Source organism: Salvelinus alpinus, chromosome 36 (genome assembly GCF_045679555.1).
Source record: "Salvelinus alpinus chromosome 36, SLU_Salpinus.1, whole genome shotgun sequence".
NCBI classification, from domain to species: Eukaryota; Metazoa; Chordata; class Actinopteri; order Salmoniformes; family Salmonidae; genus Salvelinus; species Salvelinus alpinus.
Genome location: NC_092121.1, coordinates 2935302 through 2953934, shown reverse-complemented (window position 1 = coordinate 2953934; position 18633 = coordinate 2935302). Strand labels below are relative to the sequence as shown.

At 44.2% G+C, this 18633-nt stretch overlaps 1 protein-coding gene across 1 annotated transcript in view; it reads right to left on the bottom strand.

The window, feature by feature from the left end:
• Nucleotides 1-18633, bottom strand: part of LOC139565005 (sodium channel protein type 4 subunit alpha B-like) — a 50207-nt gene that overhangs the window by 28953 nt on the left and 2621 nt on the right. The window contains exons 2-6 of the mRNA XM_071384993.1: nucleotides 8312-8452; nucleotides 7958-8095; nucleotides 7556-7674; nucleotides 1963-2052; nucleotides 1561-1689 (exon numbers count right to left, since the gene is read on the bottom strand). Coding sequence (XP_071241094.1) covers nucleotides 1561-1689; nucleotides 1963-2052; nucleotides 7556-7674; nucleotides 7958-8095; nucleotides 8312-8443 — 608 coding nt within the window. The 5' untranslated portion in view covers nucleotides 8444-8452. The remainder of the gene's footprint in view (nucleotides 1-1560; nucleotides 1690-1962; nucleotides 2053-7555; nucleotides 7675-7957; nucleotides 8096-8311; nucleotides 8453-18633) is intronic.

The window sequence follows — 18633 nt, the reverse complement described above, 5'->3', positions numbered from 1 at the left end:
TTTAAATGTACAGTTAATTCAATACCATTGGCTGAGTTGTTATTCTAAAATAGAGGATCAGAGGGTTGCTATGGTAAAAGATATGGTTTAGCGGAGGATATGTTTAGCTCAGGGTAACTGTCCACTTCTAGAGCCAAATGGCAGTGTTATCTGTAAACTGACTGCAGAAGGCAGGAGTGTGACTAGACCAGTAAGACACCATATGGAGATTTAGTTATGAAGTGGCATACGTCATGATGTGGCTGGGACTCACCAGCAAAAGTTTCAATGTTCGAAGAAGGACGACACTTACAAAAATACATTTGATAGAAACTAGATCACATTGGGCTCCACAGAAACAAGCTCTGTTTCAGATTTTGACAGTAGGATCCTTAACCCACTTATATGTACAGTAACTCAAATATTTGTAATCTTATATTTACATGATTGAAACTAGGTGGATGAACTGTATGGTGTTACTTTTCATCGGGGCTCCAAGGCCATATAGAGTACAGTCATAGTGCAGCACTTTGGACCGTCACAGACCTTCAGCCATTTGGTACTGGGACAAACAAAGCCCGGGAAGGAGGTGAGCACCTATAAATAGACCCAGAGTGTGGTGTGTGACCGTCCTTTGCAAGTGGACAAATATTTTCATTCATTGGGGCTCCATGATAAAGCGAGGCAAGTGGCGTAGAAGGGCATTATGGAGAGAGAAAGAGTGAGAGAGAGAGAGGAGAGAGAGGGATGGAGAGATATATTATATATTTATATTTGAGTCATTTTGCAGACGGTCTTATCCAGAGTGATTTACAATTAGTACTCCTTAGCCAAACAAAATCAAACGTAGCTGCTTAAAAGAAAAGGAAATACATGCAAGCTTTGTACTGTTTACAAAAGACTAGTCGATTCTGAGTCACAGAGTTCACACTTTTAGCAAACTTCTGACCCTGGACGAGACACAGGGCAGGGAACATGTCCACAATAATGACAGGGAAGTGTCATGGTGGCAGAGAGTTCCATTTCATCCAGTCAATTCAGGAAATGGATTGACATTCCCGTCATGATTGAGACGTTTCCCAATATTTCAACTTTGGTGAATACTGAATTTCACCTCACTTCCTGAATTGACTGAGTTGAAAAGGTGAGTGCACAGGTGTGAGGATCGGAGGCAGGGGGGACTAGTCCTTTCTAGGTGGTTTTGAGCGGGTAAAGTTGTATTCTAGATGGTTTTGACCAGGTCGTGGATGTGGAAGTCATCGTCGTATTTGATGTAGTAGACAGAGGGTTTAGAGTCATAGTGAATTAGGGAGAGAGGGAGAGAGGGAGAGGGAGGGAGAGAGGGAGGGAGAGAGAGTACATAGGGTGCTGGGGCCTGGGGGGAGGAGAGGTAAGGAAGCAGACAAGGCCAAGGTCAAACTCATTAAGCCATTGGAGATGTCCTCTGACCTTTGACCTTACTCCTTCACTCATGCACACAGACACACAAAGAAACACAAATACACACACACTCTAACACCTGCCCCCGTGTCTAATGGTACTGCGCTGACGACTGGCGGCAATCACTCTCCCAATACTCACGCCATGCTGATCACCATAAAATCCAACCAGTTCCATGGATCTCGAAGGAATGTGAAATCTCCAACACAGAAGCCTCTGGAAAACACTTTAACTGTTGCCTCAACGGTATAGATACCAGTGAAAACATATCTGCAATACAAAAAGAGGGGACGAGAGAGAAGCTTTATAAAATAGCTTTTGGTGAAACTTTGTAGTGGTCAAAATTACTGTCAATAATGTTATGACCAACCTTTTAAATAATTACAAAAAAATCACTGATATTTATATGAACATTTACACTTTTTTTTTAAAGTGCCCCCACCCCAAAATGTAGGTACTGACTTGAAAATACATGGGATGCTGAAGCAGTCAATATAGCTTCCACAAAACATGAATAATCTCCTACGTAGGTTGGAAACTTACTCAACAGTTTTACTCCATGCCGGAGGGTCACTCATCGTCATGAACACACAGTTGGACATGATCGTTAACATGATGAACATGCTAAATAATGTACCCATATTAAGGAAATAACATGGCAATATAATGGTATTCAAATCTAATTCTATGGACCAATTTAATTAGTCCATTTTTTAATAACAATTTTTATTTCATTTATATCTTTGATTCCTATGAATATAGTAATCAGTAGTCGCTAATGGGTGACATACTGGATAGTAAAAACCGATTGATCAATTAGGTGTGTTGTAACTGTTGCCAAATAATGACATTAACATATATTGCTAAGGACGTGTGAGTAGGGTGACTCGCCTAGCAGGTCTCAAACCCAAGCCACCAGCGCCAATGACGAACACCCTAACCACTGTCCCAATAAGGGATATCTCTAAGGCATCTGCTTATTGGGCCAGTATAGTTAGGCCCTGTCCAGAACAAACCCTAACCCCTCCTCCCTAGGCACATATGTAAAACTGAAAGAACTTCCTATGCATAAGTAATAGGGTGAATGCACTTTGAAGTAAATCTCATCTCTGTTAAAAGTACACTCAAGACAAACTTTCGTTGATCCTAGTGATTCAGGAGTATCCTTAAAACAGGTTAATATGCCCCACCATCATCAGACAACTATGCAGAAAAACTTCACATTTTGAAATAAGTAAATCAAATCAATAATGAGAGAATAGTCAAATTAACTGATAACTGACGCAGACATGATGGTGTAGCAGGAATATCTGAATGCCGTGAACCATGAGGTTGTGAGTTCAAATCCCAGGTGTTGAATAATAATCACTGTATACACTGAAGGTGTACAAAACATCAAGGACAACTGCTCTTTCCGTGACATAGTCTATCCAGGTGAAAGCAATGATCACTTATTGATGTCGCTAGTTAAATCCCCTTCAATCAGTGTAGATTAAGCGGAGGAGACGGGTTAAAGAAGGAGTTTTAAGCCTTGACAATTGCGACATGGATTGTGTACGTGTGCCATTCAGAGAGTGAATGGGCAAGACAAAAGATTTAAGTGACTTTGAACAGGATATGGTGGTAGGTGCCAGGCACACCAGTTTGTGTCAAGAACTGCAACGCTGCTGGGTTTTTCACACTCAACAGTTCCCTGTGTGTATCAAGAATGGTCCAGCACCCAACATACATCCAGTCAACTTGACACTGTGACAACTGTGGGAAGCATTGGAGTCAACATGGGCCAGCATCGATGTTGAACACTTTGGACACCATGTAGAGTCCATGCCCTGATGAATTGAGGCTGTTCCGAGGGCAAAAGGGCATTCCCATGAAACGTGTATAGAACATTAATATTGTATACACCATGGCATTGTTCAATACTCCTTTCTGATTGGCTTGAAGGACATTCTAGAGCATTTAGTATTTCCCTATAACCCACTGTATATTTGCACGGTAGAATTCAATGGCTATAGTTCATTCTTACATGTTCTATGTTTGAGCTGCTTTTGAAAGCAAAAGTCGAATTGGAAACAGTATTGGTATTGTTGAATTCGATTTTCATAATAGCAAGCTAGGACTGATTGTTTGGTTAGCTAAGCTAGCAAGTCTACCACGCAACAATTGCAGCTATCTAGTTGACTTGCTGGCTCCTTCAGTGAATGTTGAACACATTTCTACCAGCAAATTAACACATTTCTAGTGGCAAATCTGTTAAAATATAGCCAGGGTATAAAAGGGATAATCAACTCGGGGCTCTATGCGTTGTCTAGAAAATAATACAACTCCGTGGAGTATGTTTGTGGGACATTGATGGAAAATTCTCCTAACCCTCAGAAAGCTGGACGCTCAAACATTAAGGAACATTACGGGTAACATTACAAAAACGTTCTTTCTCCCTAGAATTGTTAACTGGGATGTAAATAAAAATATCTATGATAAGTACAAAGCCATCCCCCTTCCCCATTTCAGCCAATTAGACCACGTCTCTCTGTTCCTACTCCCTGACCTACAAGCAGCAACTCAAGAGGGAGACACCAACACAGAGAATAGTGGGGCGCTGGACAGAGAAGGCAGACTCAATGCTGCAGGACTGTTTTGAGAATAATGATTGGAAAATATTCAAAGATTCATCCACTCAGGACTCATCCACTGACATTGAGGAATATACACTACCTACTCATTCAAGGGTTTTTCTTTATTTTTTAAACTATTTTCTACATTGTAGAATAATAGTGAAGACATCAAAACTATTAAATAACACATATGGAATCATGTAGTAACCAAAAAAGTGTTAAACAAATCCAAATATATTATATATTTGAGATTCTTCAAATAGCCACCCTTTGCCTTGATGACAACTTTGCACACTCTTGACATTCTCTCAACCAGCTTTATGAGATAGTCACCTGGAACGCATTTCAATTAACAGGTGTGCCTTCTTAAAGGGGAATTTGAGGAATTTCTTTCCTTCTTAATGTGTTCGAGCAATCAGTTGTGTTGTGACAAAGTAGGGGGGTATACAAAAGATAGCCCTATTTGGTAAAAGTCCATATTATGGCAAGAAAAGCTCAAACAAGCAAAGAGAAATGACAGTCCATCATTACTTTAAGACATGAAGGTCACTCAATCCAGAAAATGTAAAGAACTTTGAACGTTTCTTCAAGTGCAGTCGCAAAAACCATCAAGCGCTATGATGAAACTGGCTCTCATGAGGTCCGCCACAGGAATGGAAGACCCAGAGTTCCCTCTGCTGCAGAGGATAAGCTCATTAGAGTTACCAGCCTCAGAAATTGCAGCCCAAATAAATGCTTCACAGAGTTCAAGTAACAGACACATCTCAACGTCAACAGTTCAGAGGAGACTGCGTGAATCAGGCCTTCATGGTCAAATTGCTGCAAAGAAACCACTACTAAAGGACACCAATAATAAGAAGAGACTTGCTTGGGCCTAGAAACACGAGCAATGGACATTAGACCTGTGGAAATCTGTCCTTTGGTCTGGAGTCAAAATCTGAGATTTTTTGTTCTGTGTCTTTGTGAGACGCGGTGTGGGTTTATGAATGATCTCCTCATATATATTTCCCACCGTAAAGCATGGAGGATGAGGTGTGATGGTGTGGGGGTGCTTTGCTCGTGACGCTGTCTGTGATTTATTTAGAATGCAAGGCACATTTAACCAGCATGGCTACCACAGCATTCTGCAGTGATAGGCTATCCCATCTGGTTTGGGCTTAGTGGGACTATCATTTATTTTTCAACAGGACAATGACCCAGGTTGTGTAAGGGCTATTTTATCAAGAAGGAGAGTGATGGAGTGCTGCATCAGATGACCTGGCCTCCACAATCCCTCGACCTCAGCCAAACTGAGATGGTTTGGGATGAGTTGGACCGCAGAGTGAAGGAAAAGCAGCCAACAAGTGCTCAGCATATGTGGGAAAAGCATTCCAGGTGAAGCTGGTTGAGAGAATGCCAAGAGTGTGAAAAGCTGTCATCAAGGCAAAGGGTGGCTATTTGAAGAATCTCAAATAGTTTCGATGTCTTCAGTATTATTCTACAATGTAGAAAATAGTAACAAATAGTAACAAAGAAAGAAAAACCATTGAATGAGTAGGTGTTCAAACACTTTTGACCGGTAGTGTACATCGTCAGTCACAGGCTTCATTTGGAAATGTGTTGATGATGTTGTACCCACATTAACAATCCGAACATACCCAAACCAAAAACCCTGGATGAACAGAGATATCCGTACCATGCTGAGTGCCCGTACTACAGCATACAATGTCAGCAGGCAAGTACAAGGCAAGAAGATACGAGGGAAGTAAATAGACAATACAGACTCAAAATGGAATTGATGCTTGACAACTCAGACCCGTGAAGCATGTGACAAGGACTAGACTATCACGGACTACAAAGGCAAATCCAGCAGTGTGGTGCCCCCCGAAGCCTTCCTCCCAGACGAGATTAACACATTCTATGCTCGCTTCGAGACAGACAATACCGATCCATCCAGGAAGAGTCTAGCTGCTCCGGACGACCAGGTGCTTTTGCTCTCCGAGGCTGACGTGAGGAAAACTCTCAAAAGAGTGAATACACTGGCCCAGATGGCATTCCTGGGAGTGTGTGCTAACCAGCTGGCGGGTGTCTTCTCTGACATCTTTAATCTGTCCCTGTCCCAGGCTGTAGTCCCCACCTGCTTCAAAGAGACTTCCATCATCCCAGTGCCCAAGAAAAACAAGACGACATGCCCAAATGACTATCGCCTCATCACGCTCACCCGGTCGTCATGAAGTGCTTCGAGAAGCTGGTCATGGACCACATCAAGGCCAGCATGCTAGGCACAGTGGACCCACTCCAATTTGCCTACCGCTCCAACAGATCCACAGAAAATGCCATTTCCATTGCTATTCACACAGCCGTAACACATCTGAACAAAAGGAACACCTATGTGACGATGCTGTTCATTGACTACAGTTCAGCATTCAACACTATTGTTGACACCAAGCTCAGAACTCTGCGTCTGGACACCACTCTCTGCACTGGATGCTGGACTTCCTGACGGGCAGACCACAGACTGTGAGGATTGGCAACAACACCTCCTCCACACTGACTCTTAACACAGGGGCCCCCCAGGGGTGTGTCCTCAGCCCTCTGCTGTACTCCCTGTTCACACACGACTGTGTGGCTTTGCACGACACCAACTCCATCATCAAGGTTGTAAGCATGGAACCAACAACGACGAGTCAGCATATAGGGAGGAGGTAAGTGAACTGGAATTGCGGTGCCAGGACAACAACCTCTCCCTCAAAGTCAGCAAAACAAAAGAGTTGATTATTGACTTCAGGAAACAGAGGAGGGAACATGTCCGATCCACATCAATAGGACTGCAGTAGAGAGACTTAGCAGTTTTCAGTTCCTCAGTGTTCACATCACCAAAGACATGACATGGACCAACAACCCCACCACTCTTGTCAAGAGGGCACAACAGTGTCTCTACTTCCTAAGGTGGCTGAAGAAATTCGCAATGCCACCCGGGTCCTCTTCATATACTACTGCTACACCATCGAGAGCATCCTGACTGGTTGCATCACGGCCTGATACAGGATTTGCTCCAACAATGACTGCAAGGCCCTCCAGTGAGTAGTGAAGATGGCTCAGTGCCCCCACCCATCCAGGACATCTACTCGAAATAGTGATGAGGAAGGCCAGCCGCATCATCAAGGACCCCACACACCCCAGCCTCGAGCTGTTCACTCGCTTACTGTCGGGCACATGGTATCGGAGCATGAGGTCTGATAACAACAGGCTCAGAGACAGTTTCTATCTACAGGACATCAGACTGCTGAACACTTCTGAACTGGACTAACCACCTGCTCTGATTCTCCACACACACACACACACACACACACACACACACACACACACACACACACACACACACACACACACACACACACACACACACACACACACACACACACACACACACACACACACACACACACTAGCACATTTCTTGGACTCTGAACATTCAGCAGGATCCTAAGTTATATGTATTTATAATGTAGATCAGTGAGATACTTGTATTGAAAGGATATGAATGTATGAGAATTTTGATGGATCCTCTCCTGAGAATACTGAAGGGTGTTAGAATATAGCAGGCAGGCTCAGCATTGAACCTGAATATTGTATTCCCTTTGGTGATGACAATAAAGGTCTGAAAAACAAGAAGTAAAGATTAGTGAAGAAAGAATAATTGAATGTCTTGATGTTTGTCTCAAGGATATTAGCAAAATAGAGTTTGTTGTAATTGTTGTAAATCAGAGGACATTTACCCTCTGAATAATAACAATATGATAATATTCCTTGGAATGTGTAAATACACCTCTGATTTGAGCTTATTGTAAATTAAATAACTTTGTGATGATGTTTGGTTCTGTGGACACTCAGTCCTCGGGCCACTAAGGGACATGGTCTGCAGTGCTCACTGCAGTGCTCACTTTGTGTGATTTGTAGAAAGGATCCAGTTCCTCCAGGGGCGTGTTGAACAGCTCAGGTGGCGGGTCTCCGTAGATGAATGGCAGGGCCTTGCCGGCCTCCAGGTCGACGGCTGGCTTTGGCAGGTCCTCCTCTGCCACCTCCGGAAAGGTACAAAAAAACATGATCACAATCACTTGACCATTTCTTACCAGCACTGGTTTTGCGGATAGCAGCTATTTTGAAAGAAAGATTTACTTGCAATGGCTTGACTGTGATATGTGGTCATTTTAACTACCTTATTTAAATCCACTGGTTGTAAAGTCACTCTGGAATCTGGATGAGTGTCTGCAAAATGACTCAAATGTTAAATGTACCTCAATGTTCAGGGCCTTTTTTCTCTCCTGCTCCTCTGCTTCCTCGGCCATCCGCCTCTCGATCTCCGCCAGCGACTCAAGGGTGAAGCGGCGAAACACTTCGGTGCCTGTGGGAGGGAGCAGGGCGACCATCTTGGCATTCTGCTGGGCGAGAAATGCAACCACACCGGGGTCTCTCAGCAGGTTTTTTTTTGTTTTGAATGTAACCTTAATTTAACTAGTGTGCTGTGAGTTGGAGGGATGGATCAGGAAGATGAAAAGATATTAGGCATGAAAATGGAAGTTGAAAAAATACATCTTTAAAATGTTTTGGCATATTGTTTCATAAGGGTATTTCATGGAGAGGGACAGGTACAAAGAGAAAAGACTGGGTGAGGACACTGTGCAGCAGTTTCAGCTGAAATGTGAACTCAGACATGTCAGTCCTTTTCTGTGTTTTTGAGCAGCCAAGCCTTCATCTGTACTTTTTACAACAATCCGTAGCCTTGAAACTACTTTACAGAATCCTCTTCCCTTTCGTCAACAGAAACTCCTTTACAATGACAAGACAACTTCTAAATAATACCATATTGACCATACCAAGGCAGTGTGGCTGGTGGCTCCACAGGTGTGCTTGCACGCCAGCGGCGACCCGTCATTCAGGTCAGGTCAGCCCGACTTGAGTCCCACATTTTTTGCTATTTTTTTTACCCCCCCCCCCCAAAATATCTACATTCTTATTTTGGGGGGGGGCTGTTTTGCATGTTATTTTGGCATTAATACGTGTCACATATCAGTTTGCAAACAATGTAAAAATAAATAAATGATATCATTGAGTTAATAAATCCGCATACCAACAACTCTTTTTTGTTTTCTTGAGTAAGGCAGCTCCAAAATGCAGGTTTCAGCCTAGCTCAGTGCTTTCTGTGGTGGGGCAAGCCAGCAGAAAATACGGAGCGTTGCGCCGTGATTGGCTCAGTGTTCTGTCACTCATGGGGACACAACGTCACCGCCAAGTCTAAGGGTAGTCCTAGAAAATTAAAGCCACTTGGGTGCTGCCATAGAGTTACTTTATAAGTGCCCATCCAAGAAGGCTCAAGGTCATTGGCCACAGATAAAATGACGTCAAATCACGTTATATGTACAGTAGCTTTGATTGGACTGATCATGTCAACATCATACTTTTAGCTATCAGTCATCATCATGAATCAAGTCGACAATCTACTGGCAAATCCTTTTCATTCCTTGTCATATGAAGAGAAATTATAGTTAAAACGTATCGGTGCTCATCGGCCATTGGACATAAACACTGCACAACAAGTTGGAAATCGCAAATTCAACAATGAGTGGTTTGGAAGTAATCAGTGACAGTGGCTAACTCTGTAAGTATTGCAAAGTAATCACTAGCCTGCTATTCAGTGGAGTGGCGGTGTGGTCCCAAATCTGGGATTAAGGGGCTCTTTTCCAAGTTTAAAATTATAAACATTTAACATTGGCCATGCTGTCAATGAAGCATGATGTGTGCCGCACTCAAAACAACTGTTAACTCGGAACTGCAAAAAATTGACTTCAGTGAGTTCAAGACAAATGAGAAGTCGGGAATAATCGAGCGCCGACTGGGAAAATACGTTTTGAACGGTTATCCAACTCGAGCTACGACCTGAAGATCAATGAGATCATCATGATTCGACCTTGTTTTTTCCCCCGAGTTCCCAGTTATTTTGAAAGCACCATAAATCCAGAGAATGCCAGACTTTGATGACAAAATTTGACCACGAAGGGCAGCCGCGTCACCTTCCTGTTCAAGTGAGCACCGCACAAGAAGGTGACTCCAAAAATCTATTGTATGCTGCTGCATAAATTATGTAATATACCAGGGAGATATGTATACCGTAGCCAAGAAAGTAATACTAAGTGTATGTTGTGTAGTACGCTATTAGTAGCCCATGTGCCTCACTCTAATAATTTGGTCTATTTTCCCCTCTTAATTTCGCCTACTGTTTTGACTTGGTGATGCACATGTAGCCTATAACCTGTTTTAGAGAAATGTAATCATTGAATATTGTAAGAACTTTCATTGTCTGCTTATATGCTCCCTTTATTTATCCTATGTTTCTGACTTGGTGTACAGGGAGAACACTGTAAGAACGGCCCAGGTTCTGAATTCTATCGCTGTCCATTTCAAAAGTGCAATAAAAAAAATTGTTATATTGACTACGTCCGTCCTAGCTCGCTCATTAATGTCTTAATCAAAATTACGGAATGCCTCTTATCCGCTTGTCATCCCCTTATGCCATAGTTTGTACATCTCATTAGAAACCACATTTGTTTAAGCAAGTCAGCCATATCAGCTATGTTTTTTTTAAAGGCAGTAAATGAGGCTGAATAAAGTGTTTCGCTGCCAGACAAGGCTCCGCTGATAGCCTGGTGTAGCAGTGGTAAGATGTTGGGACTGCTGTTGGTGCAGCTTTATGTAGGCCCTAGCAGTTTGTGGGCATTGTTTGTCACTGTTATTGTGCATTCATGTATTGATTAGTGTTGTGTTGTGGCTTTGATGGCGTGCATCGTACTTTTATTTTTATTATTTGCCCCACCAAGACTTACAGTTGAAGTCGGAAGTTTACATACACCTTAGCCAAATACATTTAAACTCAGTTTTTCACAACTCCTGACATGTAATCCTAGTAAAAATGAATTCCCTGTCTTAGGTCAGTTAGGATCACCACTTTATTTTAAGAAAGTGAAATGTCAGAATAATAGTAGAGAGAATGATTTATTTCAGCTTTTATTTAGTTCATCACATTCCCAGTGGGTCAGAAGTTTACATACACTCAATTAGTATTTGGTAGCACTGCCTTTAAATTGTTTAACTTGGGTCAAACATTTCGGGTAGCCTTCCACAAGCCTCCCAAAATAAGTTGGGTAAATTTTGGCCCATTCCTCCTGACAGAGCTGGTGTAACTGAGTCAGGTTTGTAGGCCACTTGCTCACACACACTTTTCAGTTCTGCCCACAAATGTTAGGATTGAGGTCAGGGCTTTGTGATAGCCACTCCAATACCTTGACTTTGTTGTCCTTAAGCCATTTTGCCACAACTTTGGAAGTATGCTTGGAGTCATTGTCCATTTGGAAGACCCATTTGCGACCAAGCTTTAACTTCCTGACTGATGTCTTGAGATGTTGCTTCAATATATCCACATAATTTTCCTTCCTATTTTGTGAAGTGCAATAGTCCCTCCTGCAGCAAAGCAACCACACAACATGATGCTGCCACCCCCGTGCTTCACGGTTGGGATGGTGTTCTTCAGCTTGCAAGCATCCCCCTTTTTCCTCCAAACATAAAAATGGTCATTATGGCCAAACAGGTCTATTTTTGTTTCATCAGACCAGAGGAAATTTCTCAAAAAAGTCCGATCTTTGTCCCCATGTGCAGTTGTCTGGCTTTTTATGGCGGTTTTGGAGCAGTGGCTTCTTCCTTGCTGAGCGGCCTTTCAGGTTATGTCGATATAGGACTCGTTTTACTGTCAATATAGATACTTTTGTACCCGTTTCCTCCAGCATCTTCACACGGTCCTTTGCTGTTGTTCTGGAATTTATTTGCACTTTTCGCACCAAAGTACATTCACCTCTAGGAGACAGAACGCGTCTCCTTCCTGAGCGGTATGACGGCTGCGTGGTCCCATGGTGTTTATACTTGAGTACTACTGTTTGTACAGATGAACGTGGTACCTTCAGGCGTTTGGAAATTGCTCCCAAGGATGAACCAGACTCGTGGAGGTCTATAATTATTTTTCTGAAGTCTTGGCTGATTTCTTTTGATTTTCCCATGATGTCAAGCAAAGAGGCACTGAGTTTGAAGGTAGGCCTTGAAATACATCCACAGGTACACCTCCAATTGACTCAAATGATGTCAATTAGCCTATCAGAAGCTTCTAAAGCCATGACATAATTTTGTGGAATTTTCCAAGCTGTTTAAAAGGCACAGTCAACTTAGTGTATGTGAACTTCTGACTCACTGGAATTGTGATACATTGAATTATAAGTGAAATAATCTGTCTATAAACAATTGTTGGAAAAATGACTTGTGTCATGCACAAAGTAGACGTCCTAACCGACTTGCCAAAACTATAGTTTGTTAACAAGAAATTTGTGGAGTGGTTGAAAAACTAGTTTTAATGACTCCAACCTAAGTGTATGTAAACTTCCGACTTCAACTGTACATGCTAAAATCGCCACTGATGCACACACACACACAGACGTCACGCAGGTTTACTGAACAACTAATTTAAAAAATGTAAAAAAATATGTTCCAGTTGATAAATCAAGAAAATGCAAATTTGTATCATATAATTTCTCAAAACTTCCAGTTGCAATAATTGTAAAATAATGCTTTGAATATCTGCTTTAGGTGTAGGTGTTCTAAAATGTTTGACCGGTAGTGTATGTTGTTAACTTTCATTCGTGGGCTAGGTTGTAGCAACCTCATGATGGGTATAGGGAAAATGGGTGAATGGAATATGAATGACAGTCATCCAATATGCTGTAATAGAAATAAGGCCATCCTGTGACTGTGCAGATTTGCATGATTTTTTACCCCTGAGGTCAATGTAGGGACCTCACATTAGAGGATGGAGTGGGCCTGCCTGGATCATATCATGGCTGGCCTAGGAAAGTAAATGGTTCCAGGGGAAGCGTGGTTCTTCCACCAGTACCCCTCTCTACATGGTGGCTGCCCAGCTGCTACAGACAATCATGGTAAGGCGTCGGGTTACAGTACCGGCGATGACTCTGCTCATTCCTAGCTCCTCACTCGCTAGCCCTCCGCTCCCTCCCTGCCTTACATCGTGCCGATAAACAGGCCGTTGGCATTCCGGCTCAGAGCTTTCTGACAGCTCAGAACTCTGCCACATTCTATTTCGCATGGGGTTAAAATCCTATCCACTCTGTTTACACGTTCCAGCCCCCTCCACCCCCCTTTCACCCCTGCCCCTCTCCTAGCACTTGACTGCTTCCTTCAACACACACACATGTCAACCCCTCCCTCCTTAATGTATGTGCCTGGCCTGTGACAACCCCTCTATCCCCCCCTCCTCCTTCCAAACATGTTGCTCCCAGTTTTGTCTTGCATTTCTCCTGGCAGAGATGGCTGCCTCTGGTTTCCCACAACTATTAGGCTACACTGCTCCATTCTGGTCCTGGTCTGCTGCTATGAAACAGGCCACTGCCAGATCCTTCACTCCTGTGAAGTCTGCAGCACGCACACACGGCACATCAACAAGACGCTTAACATAATCAAATCAAACATGCTTTCTGAAAGAGTCCTGTCGGTCTGTGGTTCTGTCCGTCTGCTTGCCACCCTGTCTGTCTGTCTGTCTCTGTTTGATTCTCTCTCTCTCTCTCTCTGTCTGTCTGTCTGTCTGTCTGTCTGTCTGTCTGTCTGTCTGTGTCCGTCCGTCCACCAGCCTGTGTGTGTGTGTGTTCTCAGATTAGAAGGGAGAGAACGAGCAGTGCTGATGTAAATATTGTGATTTTTTCCCCCCAGTTCCACGAGAACCGCAACGATGCACCTATGCAAAGCCCTCACTCTGTCACTCAAGATACATAGTCCAGTGTCTGCCAGCCGGCTGAAAATCTTTTCCAGCGTGTGTGATTGTGTAGGCTACCTGCACCTCCAACCTCTCTCCCTTTCTCCCTCTCTTCCCACCCACCAAAGTTCAGTTGCATCTGCGCCCTACACTTGTCTTTCCAAAGCATGTCAACATCTATAGCTTGCAAGCTCCATAGCAAGCTGCTCGAAGTAATTCAATGTCAAGCTAAATGTAATGTAAAGTTTAAAAAGGAACAGAGAGGAACGATATAAACCATGATTTATTTGTTTGAACCAGTTCAGAACTTTAATTTACTGATCGGAACAGTGAAACTAAAAAAATATATAATTTTGGTTCCAACCCCTACTACATAGTGCACTACTTTTGACCAGAGCCCTAATGGGCTCTTTCTGTGTCAGGAGGTGTCCTTCGCGGAGTTGTTAACATGTGTAACTAACCTTATGTTGTAAAGCCCTGGGCCCCAATGTGTGACCTGCAGCCCAGAGTGCCAGGGGGGGGGGGGGGGGGGGGGAGGCTGTAGACGAAACTGAAGTCATCCAAACGGGGCACTATTTGATACCACAACATTTGATACTGTATGTAACAGCCGAGCAACAGGCAATAAGACAAACAGTGCAAAAACGTCTCCGCCAGTCAGCCTCAGTTATATGGGGCCGTCAGCATATGCTATAACAGGAAGAACAGGCACCTTGCAGAAAGCTTAGACTTTGTGTTCTACGGGGTGGTATTTATGCTTGAGGCAGCCCAGTACTCTAGGTATGCGCTTGTATGAAGTGTTGTGTCTCTCTTGTTGTGATGTGTGTTTTGTCCTATATTTATATTGTATTTTTATTTATTTTTTATCCCAGGCCTCCGTCTCCGCAGGAGGCCTTTTGCCTTTTGGTAGGTCGTCATTGTAAATAAGAATTTGTTCTGAACTGACTTGCCTAATTAAATAAAGGTTAAATAAAATAAAATAAATGAAGGGAGATGTTTACACCGTTAGCCAAACGCTTGCAAGCTCTCCATTATAGTCCTGCAAATCGACTAAAGATGACAGAAACCAATTTTCCATCCAACTATTTCATGCGGATGAATTACCTGACACGTGAAAGAAATCACGACGGTGCTGAAGAAACTATTTTATAAATGCTGACAGACAATTTGTTCCTTCGACATGGTGGGATCTTTTTGTGTCGGGAAAATGTAATTATGCGAGAAATGGTGTGGAAACACCTTTTATGCGCAAATATTGATATAATAACCATCATATCGAAGTAAACTTGGAGTCACGCGATGATATGGTTTGTGGTCCTCCCGCTACGGCTCGGGAAACCATGCGGTTTATTAGGATACAGATGAAATAAGTTAAGATGAGATTCACAGGGTGGTGAACGTGCAAAGTGATGAGCTTAATGCTCCTTTCCAATAAATATCGAGGGTCTTATTCTGCTGACATGACGATCGATGCTTGGCTGCCATTTGACAAATAAAAATAATATTACTTTTATCCATAATAATCTCATAATGTACATAGCCTACCCGCACTGTGTCTGCGAGCTGTTGGCTAGAGCACATGTGGCAAGACCAGAGTGGGCAGATTTGCTATATAACGCAATAGTGTTGGTAGTTTACTGGTAAACGTCAATCGCTTCCAGTAATATACCCTCCCTTTGCAACCCTAGCTGCATACAATGTGGCCTATAAACTACTTTCAAGCTAAGAAAATGTACGTAAATGTGTAATTTGAATACCACCCCTTTAAGATATTCTATACTCTAAACGTCATCTCAAGCATGGGCTAAGCACGGAAGTTAGCCTAAGCTGTTATATAAACTTCATCTCAAGCATGGGGCTAAGCAGTAAGCACGGAAGTGCACTATACGTTGTGCTTGTCAACATGCAGCGGTCTACAGGACTATTCTGACAAGAGACATACCGGAGGGATAGAAGCGGGTGGAAGAGAGGATACAGAGGCCCAATGTGTGTCACACTATCCAGCCAGGGAATGCAGAGTGATGGTATTCCTATCCGGAAACTAAGTTACACAGCTTTAGGCTTCTGGCTCCTGCGCAAAGATAATTTGGTAGACATTAAAGGCTGCCGGCGCTTACACGCAAGAGCGACAGGGGTGGGGGACAGGGATGGGGGAGGCGCTCTGGAAGGACTGGGTAGGTATCCATGTTTCTGAGGCACGAGAATCAGGGTCAACTTCAGCCACGTCCAGAAATATCATCCACCAGCCCGAAAAAGTTTGACGTTTTCCTCAGGAGCAGCGCCAGCGACTGACCCCTTTACCCCTTTAACACCAAGAAAACCTTCTTTGTTCACATTCGATTGGACCAAATGCAGAAGACACTCTCCTCGCTTATGTCCGTCCTTCCTAACTGTCAAGCGCCAAGTCATCTCATGGCACCCACTCCAGACCCACAAGCCCTCGCCACGCCAGATAACGCATGTGAACTCCATGAGATCATGTCGTCCCCGTTGTTCCACCGCGTGATATGAAATACAGCAGGACCGTCATCTCACAGGGAGCCACCCGTCACCGACATGTCAGAAATCCACTTATCGCTGCGATAAGGGACGCCACACACCATGCCCGGGGAGCGTGTCGTGTTGGCCCGGGCTGTAAAGGACACAAACACTGGGAACTATGTTCCTTCTCTCTGTCCCCATGGCTGGCTGGCAGTACTCCCCTCAGGAGATACACAGCACAGGGGTGGCCTTTCCTGATTTTTCCCCCCCTCCCCTCCCCCCCAGCCCGTGAGTTTCTCTTTCTTATGGCTCTCATGGGGAGCCATATCTCATACCTCTCGTCCCGCTCTTCAACGCCCTGTCACCCACGAGTCAAGCCCACTCAGCATCCTCACCCAGCAGAATGTTGTTCATCTAGACTGGATGTAGCTGAACGACCAGCTCCAGCACACTCAGGCCAGGGGACACGAAGGCAGCTACGTACTGTTCTCGAAACGCTTGCCCACCAGGGATTGTAAGTCCCTTCTGGCCTCTTTAATAATGCTGTACTGTGCTGTATAGTATTACCTGAACTGTTCTGTGCTGGTTCAGATACGATCTTTTCACATTTGCCTTTCCATCCTGGTTCCCAGCGAATCAAAAGCCTGTTAAAAATGTGTCATAATATAAACCTCAAACAGGTATCACAGTCATAAACAGAACATATCAAAAAGAATAGCACATGGTTGAGATTGCAAAGTAGAGCCGTGGTGTGTGTGTGGCGCAGATTATACTGAAGGAGGACCCTTTCAGAAATAGGTACAGTAGGTGTGAGGTTTAGACCTCGTCTTCAGTTGGTAAACCAATTCTCAGATTGCCCTTTTTCTATGGGGAGCTGACCAGAAGAGAAAACTGATTCCCTAACAAACTCTCACACCCTCTGGGTCTAAGTGTACATGAGGCGTCTGCCACTCTACATGGCGCCTGCCTGCCTCTCCCGTTACCCCCTCTGACCCTCATCCTCCACCCAGGGGACACACCCTGTTCCCACCACTGAGCTGAGCCAAACCAAGCTGTACTGCACCAGCCTGGTTACGCATCGACCATAGTTGCTGGAACCATGCTGGAAAGGACAATGTGAAAGAAAATTTTATCAAGCCAGCACAATATTGGTTTGGATTTGCCACGAAAGCACGAATTGCGTAAGTATCTTTCCTACTCTATCCAACAACAGAGACCAACAGCTACAGGAACCTTAGAAACACATCAGGTTATCCCCAAAACCCAAGTACCCCTTCCCAGCACAAGTCAGATGGCCTTCTTTAACTGTCACACACAGCCCACAGTCACCAGAGAACAAAAAGTCCCCCTTGGCCCTCCTCGACTCCACAAGTGCCAAATAGTTTCCCCTTACAAACTGACCAAAAACTCCAAGGATCCCCACAGGATCCTCTTGTCTCCGCTAGTGACCTCCACAGAAAAGCCGCCAAATGACAAAACGACGTGTTATTGCCAACATCGTCTCCTCGAGGGAAGGCGAACAGGCGGATGGCGCAACACAAGAGTCAAGGCCGTAAGACAAGGCCCAAGGCCTCTCCACCAGCAACGGGACTTCAACGGAGGGGACAGTGCTGACAGTTAATAATACAGAAAGAGAGTTACAACCTGATCTACTGTACATGTCTAATGAGGGCAATCGGGGAGCGGCGCAAGGACCCCGGAGACGTGCCTCCGTCTGTCTTGGACGCCAGAGGCTCCGATTTGCATGGTTTGGCATAGAGGGCTGGAGGAGCAGCGGTCAAAGCTTAGACACACGTATGCAGCATCTCTTCACCCCCCCTCCCCTTGTGGCTGGAAATGAAGCCATCATCTCTATAAATAAGACAACTGGGCCTAGAGGGGCAGGTGAGACAGGAGCCAAGCTGGGGGAGACAGGTGCAGGTGTCCTCTAGGCCACCCCCCAACCCCCTCAACACCTCCTCCTCTCCATCGCATGTACCTGTTTGTGGGGGCATCCCGCCAAGCACCAGAGACTTCTGAGAAGATCTTACTCACCCATACCAACTTCTGACACTGTCATACTCACTCATACCGCACGCAGACATTTTGTGCGTTTTCATCTTTGAATAACTCGGTCAGACAGACACACACACACGCTCGTGCACGCACACACACACACACACAGAGAGAGAGACTCTAGCCTCATACACTTAACTTTCACATCTAACTCTTCTAACCTGCTGTTGCAATGGCAAAGAATCACTCTCAATTTCACTTGCTGTTATCACTCTAAGCCAT